This window comes from Eurypyga helias, unplaced genomic scaffold (assembly GCF_000690775.1).
Source record: "Eurypyga helias isolate BGI_N326 unplaced genomic scaffold, ASM69077v1 scaffold488, whole genome shotgun sequence".
NCBI lineage: Eukaryota > Metazoa > Chordata > Aves > Eurypygiformes > Eurypygidae > Eurypyga > Eurypyga helias.
Genome location: NW_010268647.1, coordinates 1 through 22523, shown reverse-complemented (window position 1 = coordinate 22523; position 22523 = coordinate 1). Strand labels below are relative to the sequence as shown.

Here is a 22523-nt window from a genome sequence, read left to right as displayed (position 1 = left end):
CACTTAGACTGCTTTTGCAAAACCAGGGGGTTTTAGAGCTGTTTGAGAGTCCAAATCCTAAATGCTTTCAGCCCTATCCTTACACTTTGCTCCAGAAAATCTTTTCACGCAGAGTCTAAGCAGCTTTCTTTTAAAAACACATTTCCTCCACTTTCAGACACACACGTAGTCCAACCGTTGGCTCACGCTTCACTCCTCTCAGTTTGAAGCTACGCTTTCTTATTCGTATTACTGTAATGCCTCTGAGCTTTAATCACGGACCAGGACCCACGAAGCTGGCAATAATCAAACCTCAGCAATTTAACAGATACCATTAAAAGAAAATGAAAGGTATGGTATGGGAACAACAGTATGGTATTTAGTACTTTTAGCATATAAGTAAAACGGGGATAATAGCCCTGCCCTGCCTTACAGCGGTGTTGTGAGAATAGATACATTAAAGATTACAAGGCACTAACTAAGATATTATGGTAAGAGGGACAAGATAAGCATCTAACCAAGTCCTTGAAATCGGTGGGAGTTTTGCTTAGCAAAAGCCTCCTGGATGTGATCTCAGAAGAGTAATTCAGTACTCTTGGGAGGGGAGAGTTTCTAGAAGTATTTGCTACCCACCTAACGCTGGTCCCTACAGTCACTGGTAAAATTCCCAGCTATAGTCTGGCTGATGCTTAGTGCTCTCGAAAAACCTAACGGTTCTAATGTGCATATGTAACAAAAATTTAGGGTTTCATCCAAAACTCACTGAAGTCACCTGGAGCTTTTCCCTTAACTCTTGTGAGCTTTGGATCAGAGCCTGCAAGATTACATGAGTCTCATACTTAATTCTGAGCTGGAAAAAACCTAGTCACACCCCCACCAGGGAATCTGAGCAAAAATAGGGTATCTGTACATTTTTATTTCTTTTGCCCTGGGATTGATAACTAAACATATCATACATACCAGTGGTTTCTCTATAATTTATTAATAAACAAACACACGTATTCCCATCTACATACCTGGCTTTTTTTTCCCTTTTTGCCCTGGTACCACTTCTGTGGGTTCATGAGTTTTCTTCATCAGCATGGAGAGAGTAGCATCATGCGTCCGAAAGAGATCCACAACTTTATACAAGTCAACATCTGTGATCAGATCGCAGCTCAACACCAAGACATCAGTCTGTCAAAGAAAAAAACAAAGACCCAAACCCTTCAGAGTTACATTCAGAGATACAAATTACCACATATGGATCAGCATTTGAAGACTCAACAACAAATACACCTGCAACATTTTTTTCTTTTAGACTTAAAACACGCACGTCTGCCAAAAAGTTACTTGTTTTTACCAGTTCACCTTTCTTGAGTCCTGCTGTTACTGAATTAGTTACTTGGTTAATGCTTGTCCAGCTCTGGACCATAAAGAATGTGACCATCATCTGCTCCTAAAGCAAGGAACAGGGGCACAGCCATGGCTTTCAAGACTGCCATGAAATTCTGCAGCTACTTTTAGTTATATAATGATGCAGAAAAGAAATCTTTCTGAAGAAATCTTTTTTAGCTGACTTTGCATCTGGCTACAAACCACTGGAAAAGATATTTAAACTATGTTATTTTATCATGGGGGAAAAAAAAAAGCAAGGCTATCTAGGATGTGATTTACTCAGTAATTACACTGCGATGGTGGGCTCAGTTTAGAAATACATTTCCTAAAACCAGCAATACCCCATACAAAAAAAAAAAAGGGGGGGGAAGTTGGGTCCTATTTAATAGCAGACTTGTATTTAATTTTGATCTCAAAGGATTCCAAAGTGCCTTACAAACTATTTAAGAGAATTGCTGCATATATCACAGAAACATCGTCACATATTGAGTGAGACATAGCAGCTTCATTAACCACGCACACTATCAATATAGTCTGGCTAAAAACTCTTACTTAGAAATAATTTTCTGTATTTCACATGGGTCGCGGAATGTACTGCCAAAAATCTACTAGTTCGGCAATTATCTTCATTTAAACTAATCCTAACATAATATTTGCACAGCGTGGCCTACAGAAAAGCAGCAAGTTTCCGCTTTATTTTTTGTTAATGATCAACCTTCTAAACGTGTCTCAAGAAGATAGTGTTTCTTTCTTGACATTTACCATTTGCACTTTCTGTGCTACCATTTACGGTGGTAAGCCTCTCTGCAGAGCGTGACATGGCTTCCTAGTCTCATCTTTTTAAAAGACATCATTAAATAAGAAGGGCACTTGAAAATACTTGGCAAAATCTGACTCAATTAACTCATAGAGGATCAGTAATTCTACTTTTAGTTTTGAAAACTATCTTGGTTCAAAGCAACTTGGTTCAACATTGACCTTTTATTACAGAAAGGTTTATTATAGAAAGGTTTGCTTTACGGACCTTAGCAGATTCCACATTGTAGGTGAGACTAACTGAGGTCTGGTATTTACATTATTTGACAGGTTCTCCTACAAATGCTAGGCAGGCTCACGTGTTTATCAATAAGTCATTGGAATCCATCATGTCACAAACTGTTAGAGCTGCTGATTTAGCATGCTGTGCAAAAGGTCAAGCTCTTCCATTTTCATTTGAATTCTCCCCACTTTACTGAGAAACACCTGGCTGCTTTACAGGAAGGAACAATGTGCAGGTTGAGAATTTTACACATGCAAAAACTGACTTGCATCTCCCCTTTTAACGTATTTTCAAAAAATGTGTATTTTATACTATGGTTTTGCCCAGGAGAAGTGCTTTAATTATCACTTCTTTAAAAAAAAAAAAAACAAAACCCCAAACACACACCCAACATGCACACATTTGGAAAAAAAAAAGGCCAGTCAGACCACTACAGCAAGCTGCCCAGCACTCAGGAGCAGCCCTGCTCCAACATTCCACTGTGTGCAAAGAAAGTAAGAAAAAAAATATTCAACTTGGTATGGAAGTAAATCTCGCGCGTCGTAACTAAACGGTGAAGAAACACGTATTAAACATCTTGGAAAATCCTGCAAAATGTTCAGATACTCTGTTTTCACAAGAGCACAATTGAGTTACAGTATCTGCAGCAAAAGGCCAAAAGGTATCCCAGACCCAGATAAACAAACCTGTTCTTTTCAAACTCAGTTTGTAGCAGGAAGAGATCTCCAGCTTCGAATCTAAATGCACTCACTCCAGTGGTGAAAACAAGAAGTAACAAAGACAGACACAGCAATGGACTTATCCTACGGAACAAGTATCTGGACTTGTAAAGCAAACCTTGTAATTATTTCACATTTTACTAAATGCTTTAATCTGTCACTACAGCAAAAACCCAACAAGCGTTTCATAGTTGTGAACAGGCTCCTGGGTTTTTTCTCCTCGCTATAGGACAAGCTTTTTGCAAAAACTGAATGCAAGACCCCTGAGGAGCATATGGGAACAGAACCACCAAATGTCTGGTTGCCATCTGTTCTACCCATTTACTCTCCCAATATGTAAATAAACGTCAGTGAGCGCAGGGACCAGTGAAACACACAGTTGCTCTGTAAAGCCCACATTTCTGCCTCTCCTCCTGATGAGCAGAGCAGCGGCCTCAGAAGCACGCTGAGAATACACCATGAAAGGCTCTTTTGGGACTTGACAACCTCCCCTTTGAAACACCACCCCCCTCATAAATAAAGCCCTCACTGTCTAATGGATGCACTTTTTTTCCAGTGTACAACTCCTGAACGAATAAACTAATGGCTGAATGAAAAAATAAACTATCCTAGAACCCGAGCAGAAGTGCGTGTTTTTCTTTACGTTTTTAGGGTGGGTGCAGAAGAAAGAAAATAAATGGTTGAGCTTGTGGGTTTTTTACATATATACATGCCAAATGAATACAGCGCACCTCTCCCAGTGAGCCACTGATACAAAGACGAGAAGTACGTACTTACTACATGCACTCATGTGCTAACAAGGGGTATGTGAACATACTTGACTTCATGAATTATGCAAGGACCTAAGTACACACACACACACACACATCTCTTAATGAAATACATGTAACAGTGATTACATCAACCCCAAACTATTATACAAACAGCCGATAAGAATCAACATGAACTGATTAAAAAACCCCAGCGAGCACACACCCCAAGCAGAACCACGGCAAAGGAAGAAAATCGCATGCACAAATGCACTCTCACCCCCTCCCATTGCAACCCCGGACAGGAAAAGGCAAGGGTCTTCAGGAGAACCAACTAACGGATGGGGCATGAAATCAATGCTTGGAATTTCTGGCATTTTCCTGCCCTGCCAAACTTGGTATGTGCCATTTTGTTCACTACTTTTATGACAGAGGAGCCCTCGTCATAGACCAGGGCTCTACCGCAGAAGCTTCTGCACAGACTAGGTGGAAATACCCGCAAGCGTAATACAAGCGAACGGCAAATGGCTTTGGGTTGGGGAACGAGGAACCACCACAGCACTACTCAGCTATGGGGACAGTAGCCTTAGCCCTGGTAGCTCATGTCTTTGTGAGCAGCGCAAGAGGCACAGAAAAGTCAAGGAGAATATGACACTCCTTGGAAGAGCCACCTGGGCCTTGGTAATCCCACTTAACCTCAGACTGGCAATTTGCTCACCCAAATTCAGAATTTAGACTTGGCTGCTGATCAGTGGAGACAAGTCCTGCAGAGGTCATCCCACCTGTGATCCAAGTTTCAAGATGTTTCTCTGACCCTGCTGGCCACAGCTGAAGCCCTGGGCTTCCAGTCTAGCCATCAGCAAACACAGACCATTCAGTCAAGTATGGAAACACAGCACTGAAGGCCTCCAGATCTCTGCTCTCCATTTCTATCGCTTGCTAACAGCACTTCACCATCACACGTTCCCGAACTGTGAGATGCTCAGATACTGTGAGGTAACTTACACTCTCAATCTGGATAAATACAGTGTAACATAAAGAGAGTTATGCAAAATAAGAGAAAAAAACCAGTAAATAAAAAAAATCAAAACCAGCATGTCAACAATTATATGAAACCCAGGACAATATGGAAAATCTACACAAAAACAAGACCCAAAAACCAAATGTTTCAAGAGCTCAGTTCAAGACAACCGATTTAAAAATAGAAAACATGTTTTCAATGGAACTAATTCATACCACAGATCAAAAGATGGATGCAATTATATGGTGTAATATACCAGCATAAATAAAAAGCCTTGGATTTCTCACACCCTGCACACAAAGGCAATGCTAAAAACACTTTTATATTCAGCAATAATTGCTGGATCCCTTCTGTTGAAACAGGAGATATCAAGGTTGCCACAGAGAGCTAGCAGCAAGCGATGAATTTTTAGTGGTATTCACAATGCTTTTTCTATCAAGTATAGACAAGGGCAGGACCTCGTATCCTAAACTGCTGAGGGCCTCAAAAACTGCAGACTAGAAAATGAGAAAACATGTGTTGCAAGGAAATCTCTAATTTGAACAAAATCAGCCTCAAGAGAAAGAGGAAAACAAATGTCAGATTGCATTATAAACAGAAAAGAAGTAAAATATCCACGAGCAGTAGAGCCAGCTCCTAACAGAACTGAAGACAGACAAAACATTAAAGTTAAATGCTAGAAGTTTCCAATTGGAGAGTATTACATCTGAGACTCTGACAGGAAAAGACATAAAAAAATCAACAGATTAGATAGCTTAGACTCTGTTCCTGTGCTCAGCCTAACACACGCACAGAGAACTTTGCATCACTTCCTGCGGTATTACCATACAACAGAGGAGAGAGGAACAAGTTATAATTACTGCTGGAATTAAGACTGAGAGTTTTCTACACAATAGCCTGGAACTTCACCCACATGTTGCAGTAACAGTGGGGTTTGTGTGTAATGCTTTCATGATTCAAAAGAGTGGAAAGGGAAAAGAACAGTCGGGCTGTGGGCAAGCATTCTGATTGCTTGTTAGCATGCTCCAGGCAAAGCCAAAGATTCCTCTTAGCAATTGCATTACTCACCACTCTTCAGATCAGAAACTTACATCCAAGGCTTTAGAGAATCCCTTTTTATCTCAGTCTCCATTAAGAGTCCTCCAGTTTCCACACCTGTGACCTCTTTGAAGCTCTGTGCCTGTTGCTATAGCTGGAGCAGGGAAACTCGTTTATTTTTTGATGTCTGTAGGATCCTGTTAGCTACCAACCGAAATGGCTGCCTTTGGCCGGGAATTCCCACTCTGCTTTTGTAATCTCCTTGGTAGCAAGATTCAGAAAATCACTATTTAGTACTCTGTTAGCAAACATGAAGCATTTACCTACCCTGCGGCAGCAGGTTTGCTGTAGACCAGCACCTTCATAACCCTCCTAAGGGCAGAAGGCAGGGGAGGCACAGGATGTCTCTCAATCTGGAATCCAACAGCAACCCCTCCTCATTAAAAGATGGAATAAAATCGGGGTGTTCTGTTTGAAAGACAGTGTGTAATGTGAAAGAAGCTTAAAAAAAAAGAAAACAGAAAAGTCTCATGCAGGAGCCAAGGGAGTCTCTTCCAATTTCTTGGATGGCCCTGAATCCATCAGGTGAGGATATCTCAAGGCAATGTGAAAGCCTTCACATACGTAACCTGTCAGCATCACTGTTTATCTTCTTAAAGAAAGCTGCAAGAAAGATGCCAGAAGCTGGGGAGGAGACCTAACCCTGGTACCATCGTATGGCTCATCCTATGCGCTCTATCAGATGGGATCGTACAACGAAAACACCATTTTAGGTTATCTTTGTATCTCAAGAGCTACAATCCAAAATCAATATTTTTTAATTTACATACATATAAGCTAGGAACAGGAAAGATTTTCAAGCCCAGAAGGCATCCTGTCTCCTCCCAGGAGGAAGTCTTGTTACCTACTGCTCAAACTGACACATGAGGTGGAAACGGGTAATTTACAGTTATCAGCAACTAAAAGCAGAAGTTTAGAGATGAACACAAGTTCAAAGCTTATTAAGAATGTTTTCCAAGCAGGACCTTGATATGACAACACAACAGCAAGGCTTCTGGTCTGGAACATAAGCTTTGCAATCTACATTCTCCTCTGGTTCTGGCTAATGCAATTTTGTCCTACTCACACAATACACCAAAAATCATTTTCCCAGCTGCCTCCTCCCACCACATTATCCTTCTTTACCTGTTCCATTTGCTGTCACATCAAGCACAAGTTGTTTACTCTCCTTTTAATAGCCTACCCTTTCCACTCACCATTCATTTACCAAGTCTACTTCTGCCTTACGTCAGTAAAGGAAGCCAGCTCTATTACCCACTTGCATCTCCTAAAGGACATGGGTTTAGGCTTTGCTGTCTTTCCTTTTTTTTTTAATTTAAAAAATCTGCTACACTTAGAGAAAACTGACAGTTACCAGGCTATGGGTAAGCTGGGGTGCTGAACTGGTACACTGACACATATTATCCTGTCTCGCTAGGCACTCTCACTTGTCTAAGGTCGGGCATCATCTGGGTTTATGTCGAGGCCCTAAGCATGCCCATTTAAAGACATTCAGAAAGTGTGCGCTGTCACTCATAGGAAGCATGCGTGCGAAGGCTCAGGGAAGCACGGCATAACCCAAGCTCTGAATTCCCCAGTTCACAGAGGGTGAGCCTGGCAAGCTGAATTTTCCTCTGGCTCAACGCACTGTACGCCCAGATCCCTTCTTCACAGGCAGGAGAACTCCAGAAGCAAATGGCACTCTCCTCGTCACTCTTATTCCTGGAAGGCAGGTTTCCAGGACTACCTGGACGGCAGCACTACCAGACCTGCTACGCAGCTGATCTTGGACTCTGCCTCCCAGAACAGAAAGGAGAACGCCGCAGTCGGGCTCCAATCTCAACAGCAGTGGCGCAGCAGGCTTGCTGCCAAAGCCCAGAGCTCAAGCCCAGGCTTAACACTTAATGTAAGCAGAGCCTTAGGCAGTCAGGTGCTGTAGTCATACAAACAATAATAATAAAAAGTAGTCCTAATGGAGCTCAACCGGCTCAACTTATTGAAAAGAAGGCCTTTGCCCACAGCCCACAATTACCTTAACAGCAGAAGATCTCTCAGCAACACAACAAAGAGCAGGCATGACTGGATTTAGTGGCTAGAAATGAGTGTTCCATGTCGAAATAAAAGGTAAAGTGTTTTAAGAAGGAAAATAAACATCATCTGGAATAAAATACCAAAGGATACAACAGAGTCTTTATCTACTAGAATGTATGAATAAAGACTTGCTATCTTTCAGAAACACATTCACTAAGTCATCCATAAGTTTTGGGGCTAACAAAGCCGTAATTACTCTGTGCAAATTGCCTTACAGCCCAGAGGATCATAATGGTTCCTTGCAGTCTCACACCAAACTATAAATGAAAACCAAGACATATACCTCACGTGTCCTTGGGAACTGTTCTGCCATCCTGCAGCTAGTATCAGCATGATCTTCAATTAAAAAAAAACTGGCGTGAAACTCTTTCCAAGGTCAAACCAAGTCATTACACAAACCCCAGCTTCAGCTCCGCTTCAACAGAAACCCCAAACACTGATCTGCTCCACAGAGCACGGGCTCAACAGAACCAGCCACTGAAGCACAGCTCAACGGCCTTGACACGTTATACTCATCTGCACTGAACCGACTGCCCGCACGCGTAAAACCCGATTAGCTTTGTTCAAGTGGGGTTTTCCCCATAAAAAACAATCCATGTTATCTTGCAATAAAAGTGCTGCTTTGAACTGAAGACTCCTAGACTACCCTCCATGTGATGCCATTCTCTCCTCTAGCACCTCACAAATCCTTCCAGTGATAGTTGGTTTGCAGCAACTGGTGGTGTAAGAAACGTGTTATGAAAACTTCAAGACCTCCACTGCTTTTTCCAGCACTATTAGTCTACATCCAGAATTGTCACCATCTTCCCAAAGGAGCTAACAGACTTTAGACGACAGAATAATGCCTAAATTTGCTTCAAGCAAGCTTGTATACACAGCTGCTTTTCTCTTTTCAGCACAGAACCAAAGAAAACCGACATCTATAACCTACATGGGTTCTTCAGTTAACGCAACATGACAAAAATGCAGAATTAAATCATAGAATCGTAGAATGGTTTGGGTTGGAAGGGACCTTAAAGATCATCTAGTTCCAACCCCCCTGCCATGGGCAGCGACACCTTCCACTAGACCAGGTTGCTCCAAGCCTCATCCAGCCTGGCCTTGAACACTTCCAGGGATGGGGCATCCACAGCTTCTCTGGGCAACCTGTTCCAGGGCCTCCCCACCCTCTCCAGGAAGAACTTCCTGATATCCAATCTAAACCTCCCCACTTTCAATTTAAACCCGTTACCCCTTGTCCTGTCATTACAAACCCTTGCAAAAAGTCCCCCCCAGCTTCCTTGTAGCCCCTTCAGGTACTGGAAGGTGCTGTAAGGTCTCCCTGGGGCCTTCTCTTCTCCCGACTGAACAAGCCCAACTCTCTCAGTCTGTCCCCATAGCAGAGGTGCTCCAGCCCCCTGAGCATCTTCGTGGCCTCCTCTGGACTCACTCCAATCAGGCTATATCCTTCTGATGTTGTGGGTTCCAGGCATCCTAGAAATCCACTGTTCTTCACCATGGCTTTCACCAAATTAACCAGTGACAGCAAACCAGTGCTGAGCAAAGTGGCAGCCTCTGGGATAACCCGTGCTTTCCACAGCACCACCTTCCCACAATCAATGTTACACCGCTGTACCAGGCTGCAAGCACAGACACAAGTAAAAACCCTCTCTAGCACAGTAACTCCATGGGCTGGCATCTACTCCCTCCCACGCCACCCAGTAACTGAAACTATGAACTTAGGTTAACACATGAAATTGTGTTTGATCTAAAATCCATCTTCTCTTTCAAGGAGTGAACACTCACTGAGGAATACCACCTGCAACAGGGTACTAGTCAACTCACAATTGCCATGTAAAGTCCCAACCTCCTCTGAGGGAAGGGCTGTTGAGAGCCAAACATGGAGAAAACAGACAAGTAGAAATCCTGCAGGCTACACACAAAGTGAAAAGGCTGGGGACAGCAAGGAAGGAATGTTATTCCAGAGAAATGTACAAATAGGCTGGGAATGCCGCCTCCCAGGTATCACCCTACTGGAAAGCAGAGAGGCCTTGAACCTCATGAGGAAACATCAAGGCCATTGGAAGTCACAATTTAAATTGAAAAAATCATTAAAACATCAGACCAGATGGTGACGTAACATTCCAAACAAGGACATCCCTGAGGTACACAGACAAGACCTACCCGCACAGACAAGCCCTACACGACTCCTGCTCCGTGGAGTGCAGGGTGGCACAGACATCAGCCATGCCTTCACACCCTCACCCAGCCATGGGCAACAGCTCTGTCTTCAAGGCTTGTACGTGGCACAAGGCTTTGCCGTCTCCACTGACGGCACCAAGGCCAAATGGCAGCTGGAGGACACTGACCAACTTTTCCCCCCCACTCTTTAAATCCTACTCTCTCCTTGAGAGAGTAAGAAATATGCAAAAATTCATTTCACACAGACTTTCCTCTGAACATTCATCACAGAATGACTTTTGAAAACTATAAACTTGAGGTTTGGCTTCAGAATGTAAAAGGCTTCCTATGCCTGATAAAATGATCTGATAGTAAAGGAATTTAAACTCTTCTTTAGAAGAGTTGAACTCATGGAGGCACTGCCTTCGTGCCTCCATGAAAGTGTGGTTAAAAAATGGGTTTTGAGACTACCTTTACTAAAGCTTTATGTTCCCTCAACACAGAGCACAGTAAGTTATTCACACAGGATGACTGTATACGCTTCAAGTAGGGAAAATTAACACTAACTTCCATTTACTACCCCAAAATGACAACTAGTAGTAGCTCATATAAACAGGGAAAGATTTTCACCAGGATGCTTTTAAACAAATTATTTCAGCTATTCACTTGCAAAGAGCTTACTATGTCTGCAACGAGCACAGGTTGAATTTGTGTCATTCACCAGAAACCACACAGGGTCTACATGAAAACATACTGTAATAGAGGAGAAACGCTGGCAGTTAACTTCCACGTGGAAACAGGAGGTATTGGTTAACGTAATGCGCAAAGGCCTCAAGTTGCCAGGAGCATGAAAAGGATAGGGACGTGCAGTGGGAGATGCAACAATTAAAACTGACAGGAATCTCCAGGCTGTCAACGACTCCTCTTGCAAAGCACCTGAGGCTTTGCCTGCAATGGAGAGTGGAAGGCATCTTCTTCAGCCGACAACGTGCCGAACAGCAAACGCCCTAATAACCACTCTTGATCCTGACCTCGAGACCTAATTGCCTCAAAGTTCTGGTGTTTAACCTTGATAGGTAGCAAACCCTGGCAGCAAAGTAATTTGTTTATTAGCTACATTCTTCTTAAGCTGAGTAACTTTAAAACAAAACCAAACCCCCAAAAACCCAAAACCGACCAACCAAAAAACACCACCAACCAACAACCGTTGAATTCTCTAACTCGTACCCTGCCGGGAAGAATAAAGATCAGAACAGAGTCCTGAACACACTCATCAAGCCCAAAGTCAGGCAGTGCTCGATCATTCCCCCCAGCAACATTGCCAGTCTGAGCACCTGCCAGCATAGCTGCTTTCTACGGACACAATCAGCTGTGCTTTGGGAATGGAACTCGAGCACGGAATCAGCAATTAATTTTGCCTGGTGCCTCAACAGTGGCAGCTTCCGGAGGCAGAGCAGGAAACAAGATGTCACATACCCTGCGAGCGGCCACCTGATACATCTGCTTTTCCTATGCTGTGCTAACAACACTGTGAAAGGCAGAATAAAAATCCCACACCAACACAGCAGCTTTTATTTGCGTTTTAGACACTCAGGTAAACAGTTATTTTCTGTCAGGTCTGCTGGAAAAAAAAATGATGTTGTTTTTCACTATTTCAAAACAGATGAAGAGAATATTTAGTGAAGTCTTGCTCAGAGAGACCTCGTTTCTTACAAATGAATTTCATTTGGGTTTTTTTATTTCCACTGACAGTACAAAAAAAATACATAACTATATATTATGGGGAGTGAGTTTTTCTTTCCATGCTCACCAAACTCTGCTCAGTTGTACCAAAAGTATTCAGATTCCACTTTCCAGCCGTTACAGCAAGCTTACTTACATCATGTGTTTGGAAAGGAGATTTTTCAACAGAGGAAGCGAAGCGCTTAGCCATGCCGGCCAAGACTCCACGGATCAGTGACCCTCAGCAGCATACAGACCACCACCGTGACATCACACTTTCCACAACATGGCTCCCAAAGATGCACATACCAAGAGAATCTGGAGTTTCAGCCTTTGTTTATTTGTTCAAAGAAAGTTGGTTTTTCTTCTTTTTGGTAGCTTTTTAGGGTTTGTTTTGCTTTGCTTTTTAAGAGCTGTATTACTTTCAAATCTTACTTTTTTCAAACTGAGAAAGCCAGGTGGACCACCTGAGATGAAACATTTCACATGCAAGCACTCACCACTGATAGCAACAGAAGATGTGCTGATTAATTCACACCGTATTAGTCAGGGCTTCCATTAACACAACTAAGGGCTCATCAAGGAAGGAAAATGTGAAATTGTTCCATTGCTGTTACTCTGCTGGAACGCCACATCTTAATCACTGGCTGGAGTGTAGTTGAGTGACACAAGGGAGAGAAATGCTTAACAGAAGATGAAAATAATATAGACTTGGTGAAGACAAATGCTTGATCCAGGCACACCCAATCCACCTCCTGCTTCAGCCCGAAATGCAGATTCATGACTTAACCAGGTTTCTCAACCTGCTGCCTGGAGGGGCCCCAGCCTGGGAGGTGGTGCCAGGCAGCAGCTGCGTGGGTCCAGTAAAATTTCACACAAGAAAAAAAATGGTCAGATATAAGAGACGCTTAAATTTCAGAGGAATTCATTTGTAAACTGAAGTGACGTCCCCCACTTTTTTTTCCCCCATCAACAATAATCTACAACCCAGAAAAAGGTCTGCAGCAGCTTGATGAATGGTACAAGCAGAAGGTCACAGAAACACAGTTCTCAAAGATGTTTCCTGAGTCAGAGTTTAGCCTCCTGCCATTCCAGGTATCACATTGCTTAATTAAAAAAAACCCAACCCAACCAGAAACAAAACCCCAAACAAAACCCCAACAAACAAAAAACAGACAACAAAAACCAGCTTCTCCCTCCAGTATAAAGTCAGGGGATTTTTGTCTTGATTACTCCTTCTGGAAGACTGTTTCACAATCCTATTCTGTTCTGATTAAAACCTTTCTGTAATTTTCAGTCTATGTTTTCTCATAGCAAATTTAAACCCAAATATATTCCTCTCTGAATATCTTCTCCTTTTTTAGCGTTTGTTCTGCATTTGATGTGTGACTCTCACACCCGTACAGTACTCCAGGCAAAAAGTATTCCCTTCTCTTTAAGCAATAGGATTAGTTTTCTCATCTCTATCAAAAAACCAAAACAAAAACCCACAGACCTTTACCCGAAACATTCTAGTCTTGTGTTTCCCTTTCCTTCCTCCTTCCGAGTGGCTGCTCACCATCACCCCATCTGAACTAGTACGTTGAGGCATCGATTTACTCTTGGGCTCCTAGCTCCTATTACAATTTCTTGTCACTCATCTCCAAGATCATGAGCTCTGTGTTGTCAACCAAAGTCTTGACACTATTACTGTGCTACAACACGGCAGGTCATGGCACATCTATTTTGCATACTGGTCCTGTGAATCATCCAAAGGAGGTCTGCAAGAGAAAGCCTTTAAGAATGGTAGTAGAAATCGAATAAATGAAGACATAAATCTGGACTGAAGATGTCACAACATACTGGAGGGAATAACCCCACTAAAAAGCCCCCGTGGACATACCAGAAGACTTCACATTATGACTTGAGAATGTGTCCACTAACAGCAGCCGCAGAGGAAAAGCTTCCCTAAGTGAGTGAGGGGATTTCATTATGTAAAATTTCAAGACACGCCAAGTTAACTTTTAATAGACAGTCTACTGCCCACAATTATGGAGAAAAATAAAAAGTCGCCACTGAAAGACAAGCTGTATACAAACCAAAACTGCCTTATCTCCTACCACATGCAGCAGACAGCACTCGCATCTCTTCTCTTGCTAGAAAGCATCAGAATCACCACCAAATCGGTCAAGACTCTCACCGATTTCCCTGTTATTCAGACTAAACTCATTTGAATGCTCCTGCCAGTGCTGCTTACCAATGAAAACCAAAAACAAAGACTGGTGATGGTCATTGAGGAGAAAGCAATTATACATGATTTTAAAAAGAGAAAGCCCACACATCTTACAGAGACCCCCTTCCACACTGCTCCTGGCAGCTGGCAAGCTTGGGATGCTAAATAAAAATAAATAGAAACAGGAACAAGGAAGTTATCAAATTACACCATTGCACCTGCTGTCACACCTGTAACATCATCCTTAGTTGACAGCAGTGTGCTGAACATGCCGTTTTACTAAAAATGGCAAACACTGCTCTCATTTAAAAGCCTCTTAATTTTGAAGCACCACATGTGAGGAAAATTAAAGACAAATCCAAAGCAAGTTCAGTGTTCTCTCATCACCTACGGAAGAAGTATTCAGTTGTTCATACCCAGGGATTCACTTGACCATGCCCTAGATTAAGCCATCTTTACACTGATATTGTTTGCTCATTTGTCCCTAATGAAACTTTACCCTTTAGAAAATCGAACTCTCTTAAGAAAATAAATTATTTCTCCCCCCGCCCCTTACAAATTCTACAGGTTCCTTACCAAAGTATGCAAAGGGTATGTGTCTCCCACGCCTGTGAAGAATGAAACAGTGACCAATAACAGCCTAAATGACTGATGAAGCCAGAAAGATCTTGAGAGTAGAACCAAAAAGCAACTGGAAAAAAAAATGGATGTGGAAAACGACATTTCATGGAGGAGAGAGTTTGATTTACATTTCATACAAAAAGGAGTTTTTACACCTATGCTAACTATTTTTTTTTAATTATTTCAAGCACTCCCTGACAGGTCAAGAATATTCTTTAATGCAAATGAAAGATTAAGACAATAGCAACATGGCTCCAACCAAAGCAGGAGACTGAAACATATGCCCTTCAGAGACAAAGGAAAGCATAGATTCTGCCCTAAAGAGCTCACAGTCTGCTTTTAACATACATTGGATGAGGTGATATTTACCCTATTACAGATTTAGAGAGAGCTGACTTTGTTATTTAAACTATAAAAATAATTTTCTGAAGTTTCAAAGTAATTATTGACAAGGATTCTTGGAAACAGACGTGAGCATACAGCAGTATTTTAAAAGTTCAACATAAAGATACCGGATTGAGTAAATAGCGCGAGAGCACTGCTTTAGCAGATTTGTAACCTAAGGAGATAACTGCTTGATTCATTGCTTGTTACAATGCATCAGAGTTGCTCAGTTTATCACAGCTCTTTGTTGTTTCCATGAGATTTAGTGAAAGGTTTTTTTCCACTGCTCTGCACAGCTTTTTTTAAGCTGACAGGCACACAGGCAAAGAAATCCATGGTAGTGCCTTTTTTTGTGTCCTGACAGTCTTGCTGGACCTGTCTCACTTTCATGCTGCAGGTAAGGCAATAACTCAAAAAATACTGCAGTTTCCACTTCAGAATTACTCTGGTATAATTGCAATGTGAACAACTGAAAGAAAATTGAAGCCAGAAGGCATTTAAAATAAATAAAATTGATGTTCCTGTAATGGATTTACTGGGCTCCAGAAGCAGACTGCCATCTTCCAAAATGTGTTACATTCCTCTATATACCATCCTCTTGCCAAGGCCCCATCTGGAATAGGGGAGCTGTCTTCACTCTTCACGACCAGGGAATGTCATCACTCCAAACCCAGAGGCACCGAAGGCTGCTTGTTTCTCTGTTTAGGCTAGATCACAGGGTGAGAGACCTGTAAACACCCCTATCTATGGTGGTAAAGCTGCAGTTTCAACAAAAGCATTATTATACCATCAACTGAGAGTCTACAGAGTCTATGTTCTACCACTTCCACACCTAGATATAAACGAGAAAAGAATTAAGCCTTTGCAGCTTCGCTTCCATTTCCATATATTGAAAACCGCTCATTATCAGCCCGGCAAAAGATGAGCAGAAAACAAGGAACTTAAAGGACCAAAAGAATAAAACTGACAGTGATATTAGAAGTTTATCAAACCCCGAAGACTGGACATTAAAATGACAGCCATGGAAATTGCCATAAGGTACAGCCTGGAGCAGGATCCTGAAACCAACAGCATTCCAGTGAAATGCTGGGATTGTCCCCAGGAGTGCAATTCAAGGGTCTGATCGATCATTGTCACAAAATCCTTACACAAATTGTTTTCCTATCCCTGTATAAAACAAAACCTTTAAGAAACAAACAAGTAATTCCTATACCTGCTTTCTGACATCATTTTAAGTGCTAAACTTGGTGCAAAACATTGACGTGTTATATTATTCAATCAAAAAATAATATGAACACAGGTTAAAAAAAAAATCCCTATCAGTTTCTACTTCATACACTGCAAAACGATTCTTCAGTTACTTTTATTTAGAGCAACACATTCCTAAATGGAGGTCCTTCTGAAAGTCATAATCTAGCACACACTTCAAAACCCACAACACTCACGTTTCAGAAATTGGACTGCAGCTCTACTGAAGTTTCTATTTTGGCAGTTTCCATTTAAAACTGCTTTAACGGGTGTTCGATCCTATCCCGCTGGCTTTTTCAAGGTGGAGAAATGGAGTGTGCTATATGCACACAGTATAGAAGGATGATCTTACGCATGAAACCGTAAGATTCGAGATAGATGTTCAGCTTCCAGTAGTTATGAATCTCTTCAATGATAGGTAAACTACTTCATCTCGTTAAGCCTCAGTTCTCCATGATAGTTGTGAAGACAAACTGGTTAATGGTGTTAGCTATTCAGACCCCAGAATTAAACGTTTAAATAAATTTTTAAAAAAAACACCACACAAGTCAACTAAAGAACTACAGGTAAAGAACAGGCCAGACTGACACCCAGGCCTAGGAACCCAGAAAATGGAACTAATGGGACCACATTCGCTATTGCTCCTCGCTTCTCAAGCAGGGGCTTTTAGGAACCAATTTTAGCGTATCATCTTTATTGTGTGAAGGATCCAAGAAAAAGGATACATTCAGACCTGTAATGAACATAAAAATTTTAATGAAATTGCTACCTTGTCAATCAGGTGCAGGCTGAGACAGCCAAAAATATCAGGAAGAGTTCCAATAGAGCAAAGATCACGCATGTACTGTATCAACTCTTGAAATAAAGATGTCAAAAAAATCCTTTGTGTGTAGAGGGGGTGAACAGCAAACAAAACTTGAACAGGCTTCCTTTGCTCTCTTGAATTTCTGAACAACCAGGAAAGCGTAAAACTGGTGTAGTCAGTTGCTTGTTACTGTGAACCAAGACAGTCAGTCTTACCTGCCCCCAAAGCGATAAAACAACACAAACTACCTTCCCTCAGCCCTTGCAGGCTTTGCACATATGTATTCTCATGCTACTACTGAATGAAATTCTTTAATCTCCACATCTGACCTTTAAAGCATCAAGCTTCATTAACCAAGGTGCAACACATCAAAAAGGCCTGCAACTGCAGGCACAACAAGCAGCAACGCTGCAGCTGGCGAACTGCCTCAGTCAAACGCTAGACAAGGCAGCAAGTGGTCGGGTTTTATGCTTTAGAGTGACCCAGCATTTGTGGAGATGTCAGAATTTGTGACCAGCAGCTCAACTAGCCTTAGACATATTTCTTACAGTGCATTTATAAGCTTGGCTTTACTCCACGTCACTTGCATTGCACACAGGCAAGGTGTCTATACGGTGCCATGGTACCACGTTTTTATTGAGCATACTTGCTCTTCTGTCTGTGGGCAATTAACTCAATTTGCAACAAATAAGTTTCAGCAACCAGTTTAAACTCCTCATCAGGCTTTTGGCATGGGTTGCAAAAAGCCTGCCAGCAAACTATGGCCACAAGCAGCAGTCGTTTTCACCAGGGAAACTCATTCTTCAGCTCGATCCCCCTCCCGCTACACCGCAGACACGGCCAACATACAGCAGCTTTTCAGCTACCTCTGCTGTGTAGTTCTCTCACCTATATCACACAGGAGAGGGTGTGCCCTCTAAGAGGTGTACCAGTGGTATGCATTTACTAGCGGAACGACTCCAAAATACACAGCGCAGCGACCTGCTCGAGAACACAGGACAAGCTTATTTCCAATAAGAGACCACTTTGTCCTCTCCAGCCAGACAAGCAAGACGTGGAATAGAAAGGGCAGAAGCAGTTGCTGGCGCTCGCACACAGGACTTGACTGGAGAAAAACTGTGTTTTAAGCCTACCTCCTATCTTCTCTAAGCCTTTTTCCTGAAAAATAAACAGAAGTTCAACACCGCTGCCTCTGAAGACAGGGTCTATTTTCTTACCCCCACACGCTTTACTGTTGTCTCCTAGGCCTCCCCGTCAGCAAACGTGCCTGGGTTAGCAAAAAGAGGGACACCCAGACAGACGGACTGAGCGCTCTGATCAGGCAATAGAGCTGTAAGGCCAGGGTCACAACTCCCAGTGCAAAGAGATTTCCTTAAGCATGTACGTATTCAAAAAGTACCGCTACACTGTGTTATGGCACAGTGCGATTCTCCATGTGACAGAAACACGCAGTGAGGTTCATATGATTTTGCCTATTTTGCTTTTCCTCTTTATATCTTCTCTTCACCCTCTAAATTATTCTAGTCTGTGCATTAACCCCTTGCAGAATCTCTCTTGCTGTGCCACCCAGACACCCGTATTTGCCTTTGGAATTTTCATCCTGTCTCAACTGGAGTCCTTCTCTTGGAGTATACAGCCTGTTACACTGCAGTTTATTACCTTCAAAAAGAGCCTGAAGACAAAAAGACACCTCAGGACTTAGAGAGTCCATTGATGTTCTGTTGCAACCTTCATTTAAACTGCCAATTTGGCTAAGATGGCCTAAACAGACAGGGAACAAATTGGAAAGATTAAGTATACAACCACTACAGAAATAAAATTCCATCGCAGAGCGCGGTTAGGAGCTCTGAACAGCACTGCTGCCCTACATGGGAGTGTTTTAATTGTGTGGCTGGAAATTAAAATTCTGCATTTTATTAGAACAGCAGCCCTTTAACACATTTGGGCACTGTTTATGGAAGAGCTTACCATATGACCAAGCCAGCAAAAGCAGAGGGAAAGCAGAAAACTGAAGCACAGAGCCAGTCACCTGCCTAACAGTGTAGGCAAGCCTGTGGCAGGTCCAACAGCTGGAAATAAGCTCCCTTACGTATCAGCGTATTGCTAAGCGAAGCCGAGAACGAACGCTTGTGCGGAACTACTTCCCCAAGCACTCTGCTATCACACATCATGTCAAAAACTCCACAAACAAATGCAGCCTTCTAATTAACCTGCCAGAAAGCTGACACTAAGAAGCAGCCAGAGCCCATCCTGGATCTGCTCCAGCCTTCCTTGCTGTCAATTCTAGCCATTTAGAGTCTTTGTTTGAGTTCCCCCGTGAGGTGATCCACACAAAATTCAGCTCTTCTGAAGATGAGGAAATTCTGTTACTCTCAATATCACTATGTAGGACAGCTCTCAAAGAGCAATGAAAAAAAAAAAGTTATTATAAACAGAAGTCTTACACTCAAGTTTGATAAAAGACAATAATACCTTAATTTTCTGGTGAATGTGTCTCAGTGAATCTGCTGTACCCATGTCCATGTTGTCACTGATGCACACAAAATCCAGCTTCATTTTTGTGTCCAAGTTTAACATCTTTTGGATTTCCTTCCTTGTAATCACAATGACCTCTAGGACAGAGAAAAGTGGGATGAGATCAAGCGGAAAAAAAAAAAAAAAATTTTCATCACAAATAGGACACACTCACTTTTTATTTACGAAGCCTAATGAAACTGTCAAAAGCCTTGAGTAACATAATGGGCTTCTCCCATGAACGTAGCTCTTTTGGCAAAGTTCACTTTTGAAGACGGTAACTCCTAATGAATGCAAAAACAATCTCCCCTGCTCTGTGTAGGCGGAGGGTTGTCATTGAAAGGGATACATGCGAGGGACACAAGTATAGCAGAACAGAACAGAAATGTCTTCTGTTGTTAGTAAGTGACCTCAAACAGACCAATGAGACTCTACATTAATGTCACCAACAGTTCAGAGCTTTATCATTTGCCCTCCCTGATCCTGTTGAAGCCTCTGTGGACAACATCACCAACCACAGTATTACAGTGTAATTGTTAGACTATATCCCAGCACCAGCTTGTCAAGGAAGTGAAGTAATACGTGAGGAACAGACTCATCCCATCTACAAAAGAAAAAAGGTGAACGCATATTTGAAGGATATTGACAGTGGCATAAAAGCGTATTTTCCAAAATTAAGAATATGAGACGAAAGCTGTGCAAAGACAAGACTGAGAAAACAAAACAGCAAGAAACCTTTTCCCCTGGCCTCAAGAACTGGAAGGAAAAGCAAGAGTCAGACCCTCAAATTAAAATATCTCACTGTCCAAAGAAAACCCCAATATCATAACATCATATTCCACATGGAATTTTAACAGCAAAGTATGGGAAATAATAGAGCCGTCAGCCTAGGAAGCTCCTGTGGCAAGATGAATTCACCCTAAAAATAAAACTGTATTGTTCAAAACTGAACTCATCCTGAATTCGTTAACAGAAAAGAAGAAGAAACTGCAAACATGAGAATCATGGGGCAGCTTGGTATCAGAGGTACGGGAGGGCTCCCCGCCCACTCCCGTACCGGATGCCAACTTGGATTCAAAACAGTCTGAAGAACCTAGAGAAAGGGACTGAAACTGTCTTGAACTGGAGAAAGAAGTAACTGAAGGAGAAGGAACTGGCGTCAGGTGGAAGTTAGAACCCCACAATTCAGCATTCATCCGTCAAGCTGGACAAAGGTCTCCTAATGTTTATTAGGAGATGAAGCAGTTGCAGTTGGGGCACAAGGGACGCAGTGACTCAGACTGTGAAATACCCAGTTATTAATACAAACAAGTGTGAGGAACTAAAGACTCCCGTAACACTTAGAATTATGATGCAGGGAGTGAATTCATGCCACAGAAATGTAAGCTTGGTCAGGGGGCAGAAGCAAGAGAGGAGCAGGAAGGTGGCAGCTAGCTTACTGAAGCTGCAATACAGCCCTGCATGTCAAAACTTTAGCAGGCAATAGGCAAGATGAAGAGCTACATGTAAGAAGAGTGAGCTTACTGTAACACCACCTACTAGTGGTCAAGAGCATCAAGTGGAAATGGCTATTTCTGAGTAGTTTTAAAGAGCTACACAAAGCACAAGACTGGTTATAAAGAAGCTTTCAGCTAAGTATATATCCATGTCACTGGATGAAAGTATGATCCTAGCAAAAGAAGAGGCAGAACAGTCAATGAAAGTGGATATTCAGAAAGCTGACTTCAACAAAAAACAGGCAAAAAGCAATTCCAAGGGAATAAAGTTCTTAATGAAACAAAATAAAAGCGAAGTCTTCAGTTTGCTCTTTCGTTCCTTCACACTGAAAGTGTAAGAGGTGGAGATAGCCATGAGCTGATCTTCACATCTTCACAGAGAAAAGCAGCAGTCAGGAAAAAAGCCACATCCTCAGGATGTAGTATAGAATAATCACAGTCATGCAGCAGAAGCAGAGAAGCAGAATGGTAAAGGACAAATAGAAACATGAAAAATCAGCCATGAAGAGTGTCAGGAAGAAGCTTTGTAAGTAGCAGAAATACCACAGGAAGATTTGGTTCACCACCGAAAAGGTGAACAAAACCCTAACCCCAGAACATACCAAAGAACCTCACCACATACTACATACCATTTTAGCCCTCCTCTGAAAGAAGGCTCACAGGTGAGCATTACAAGTCTGCCACTTCCCCCTGCCCTATTCTGTCCAAAACCCAGCATTTGGCTCCACACTGCAACAACAAACACTAAATGCCTCAGAGTAAGTAACCCTGAACTTCAGGCCAGACTGAAACAACAAACCATGAGACATCCCATGAGAGTTGACACGCTCCTCACACCCCTCTCATTAGTAATTCAGAGAAAGAAATGAGCGAGAGATTCCCAGTTAATATCACTGAGAAAGACACCAAAGTTGAGAAAAGTATATACACATGAAAAGTCCTGACGAGGGGAGAAGAGGGGGAAGGGGGTGCACGCACAGGAAGCACGGTCTAGAGGTAAGGAAAGGATGTGACATAGGCCAATGGCATAGCTCCAATACAGAGAAGAGACCTACAGCTAAAGCAACTGCCTTGACCAACGGGGCACCTGCAACAGCACATTGTAACAAGAGGGGACAACAAACAGGAGGGGCAGAGGTGGCTACGGGAAGCGTGAAGAGACCCGGGTAAGCACGTCGTCTCCACCTGCAGCCCAAGCCGCCGTCGTGCCTCACCTTCGAAGCCGGCACGCTCCAGGAGGTTCAGCGGGTACCAGAGCAGGGGCCGGTTGCCTACCGGGAGCAGCGGCTTGGGGATGCTGGAGGTCAGG

General features: G+C 42.5%; 1 protein-coding gene across 1 annotated transcript in view; it reads right to left on the bottom strand.

Annotated features, from left to right (window-relative positions):
• The window catches only part of EIF2B3 (eukaryotic translation initiation factor 2B, subunit 3 gamma, 58kDa), a gene marked incomplete at its 5' end in the record, with an annotated part of 91537 nt that extends 69021 nt beyond the window's left edge, over positions 1–22516 (bottom strand). Inside the window, 3 exons of the mRNA XM_010157794.1 lie at positions 996–1155; positions 19677–19816; positions 22429–22516. Coding sequence (XP_010156096.1) covers positions 996–1155; positions 19677–19816; positions 22429–22516 — 388 coding nt within the window. The remainder of the gene's footprint in view (positions 1–995; positions 1156–19676; positions 19817–22428) is intronic.
• Between the last annotated feature and the right edge of the window lie 7 nt (positions 22517–22523).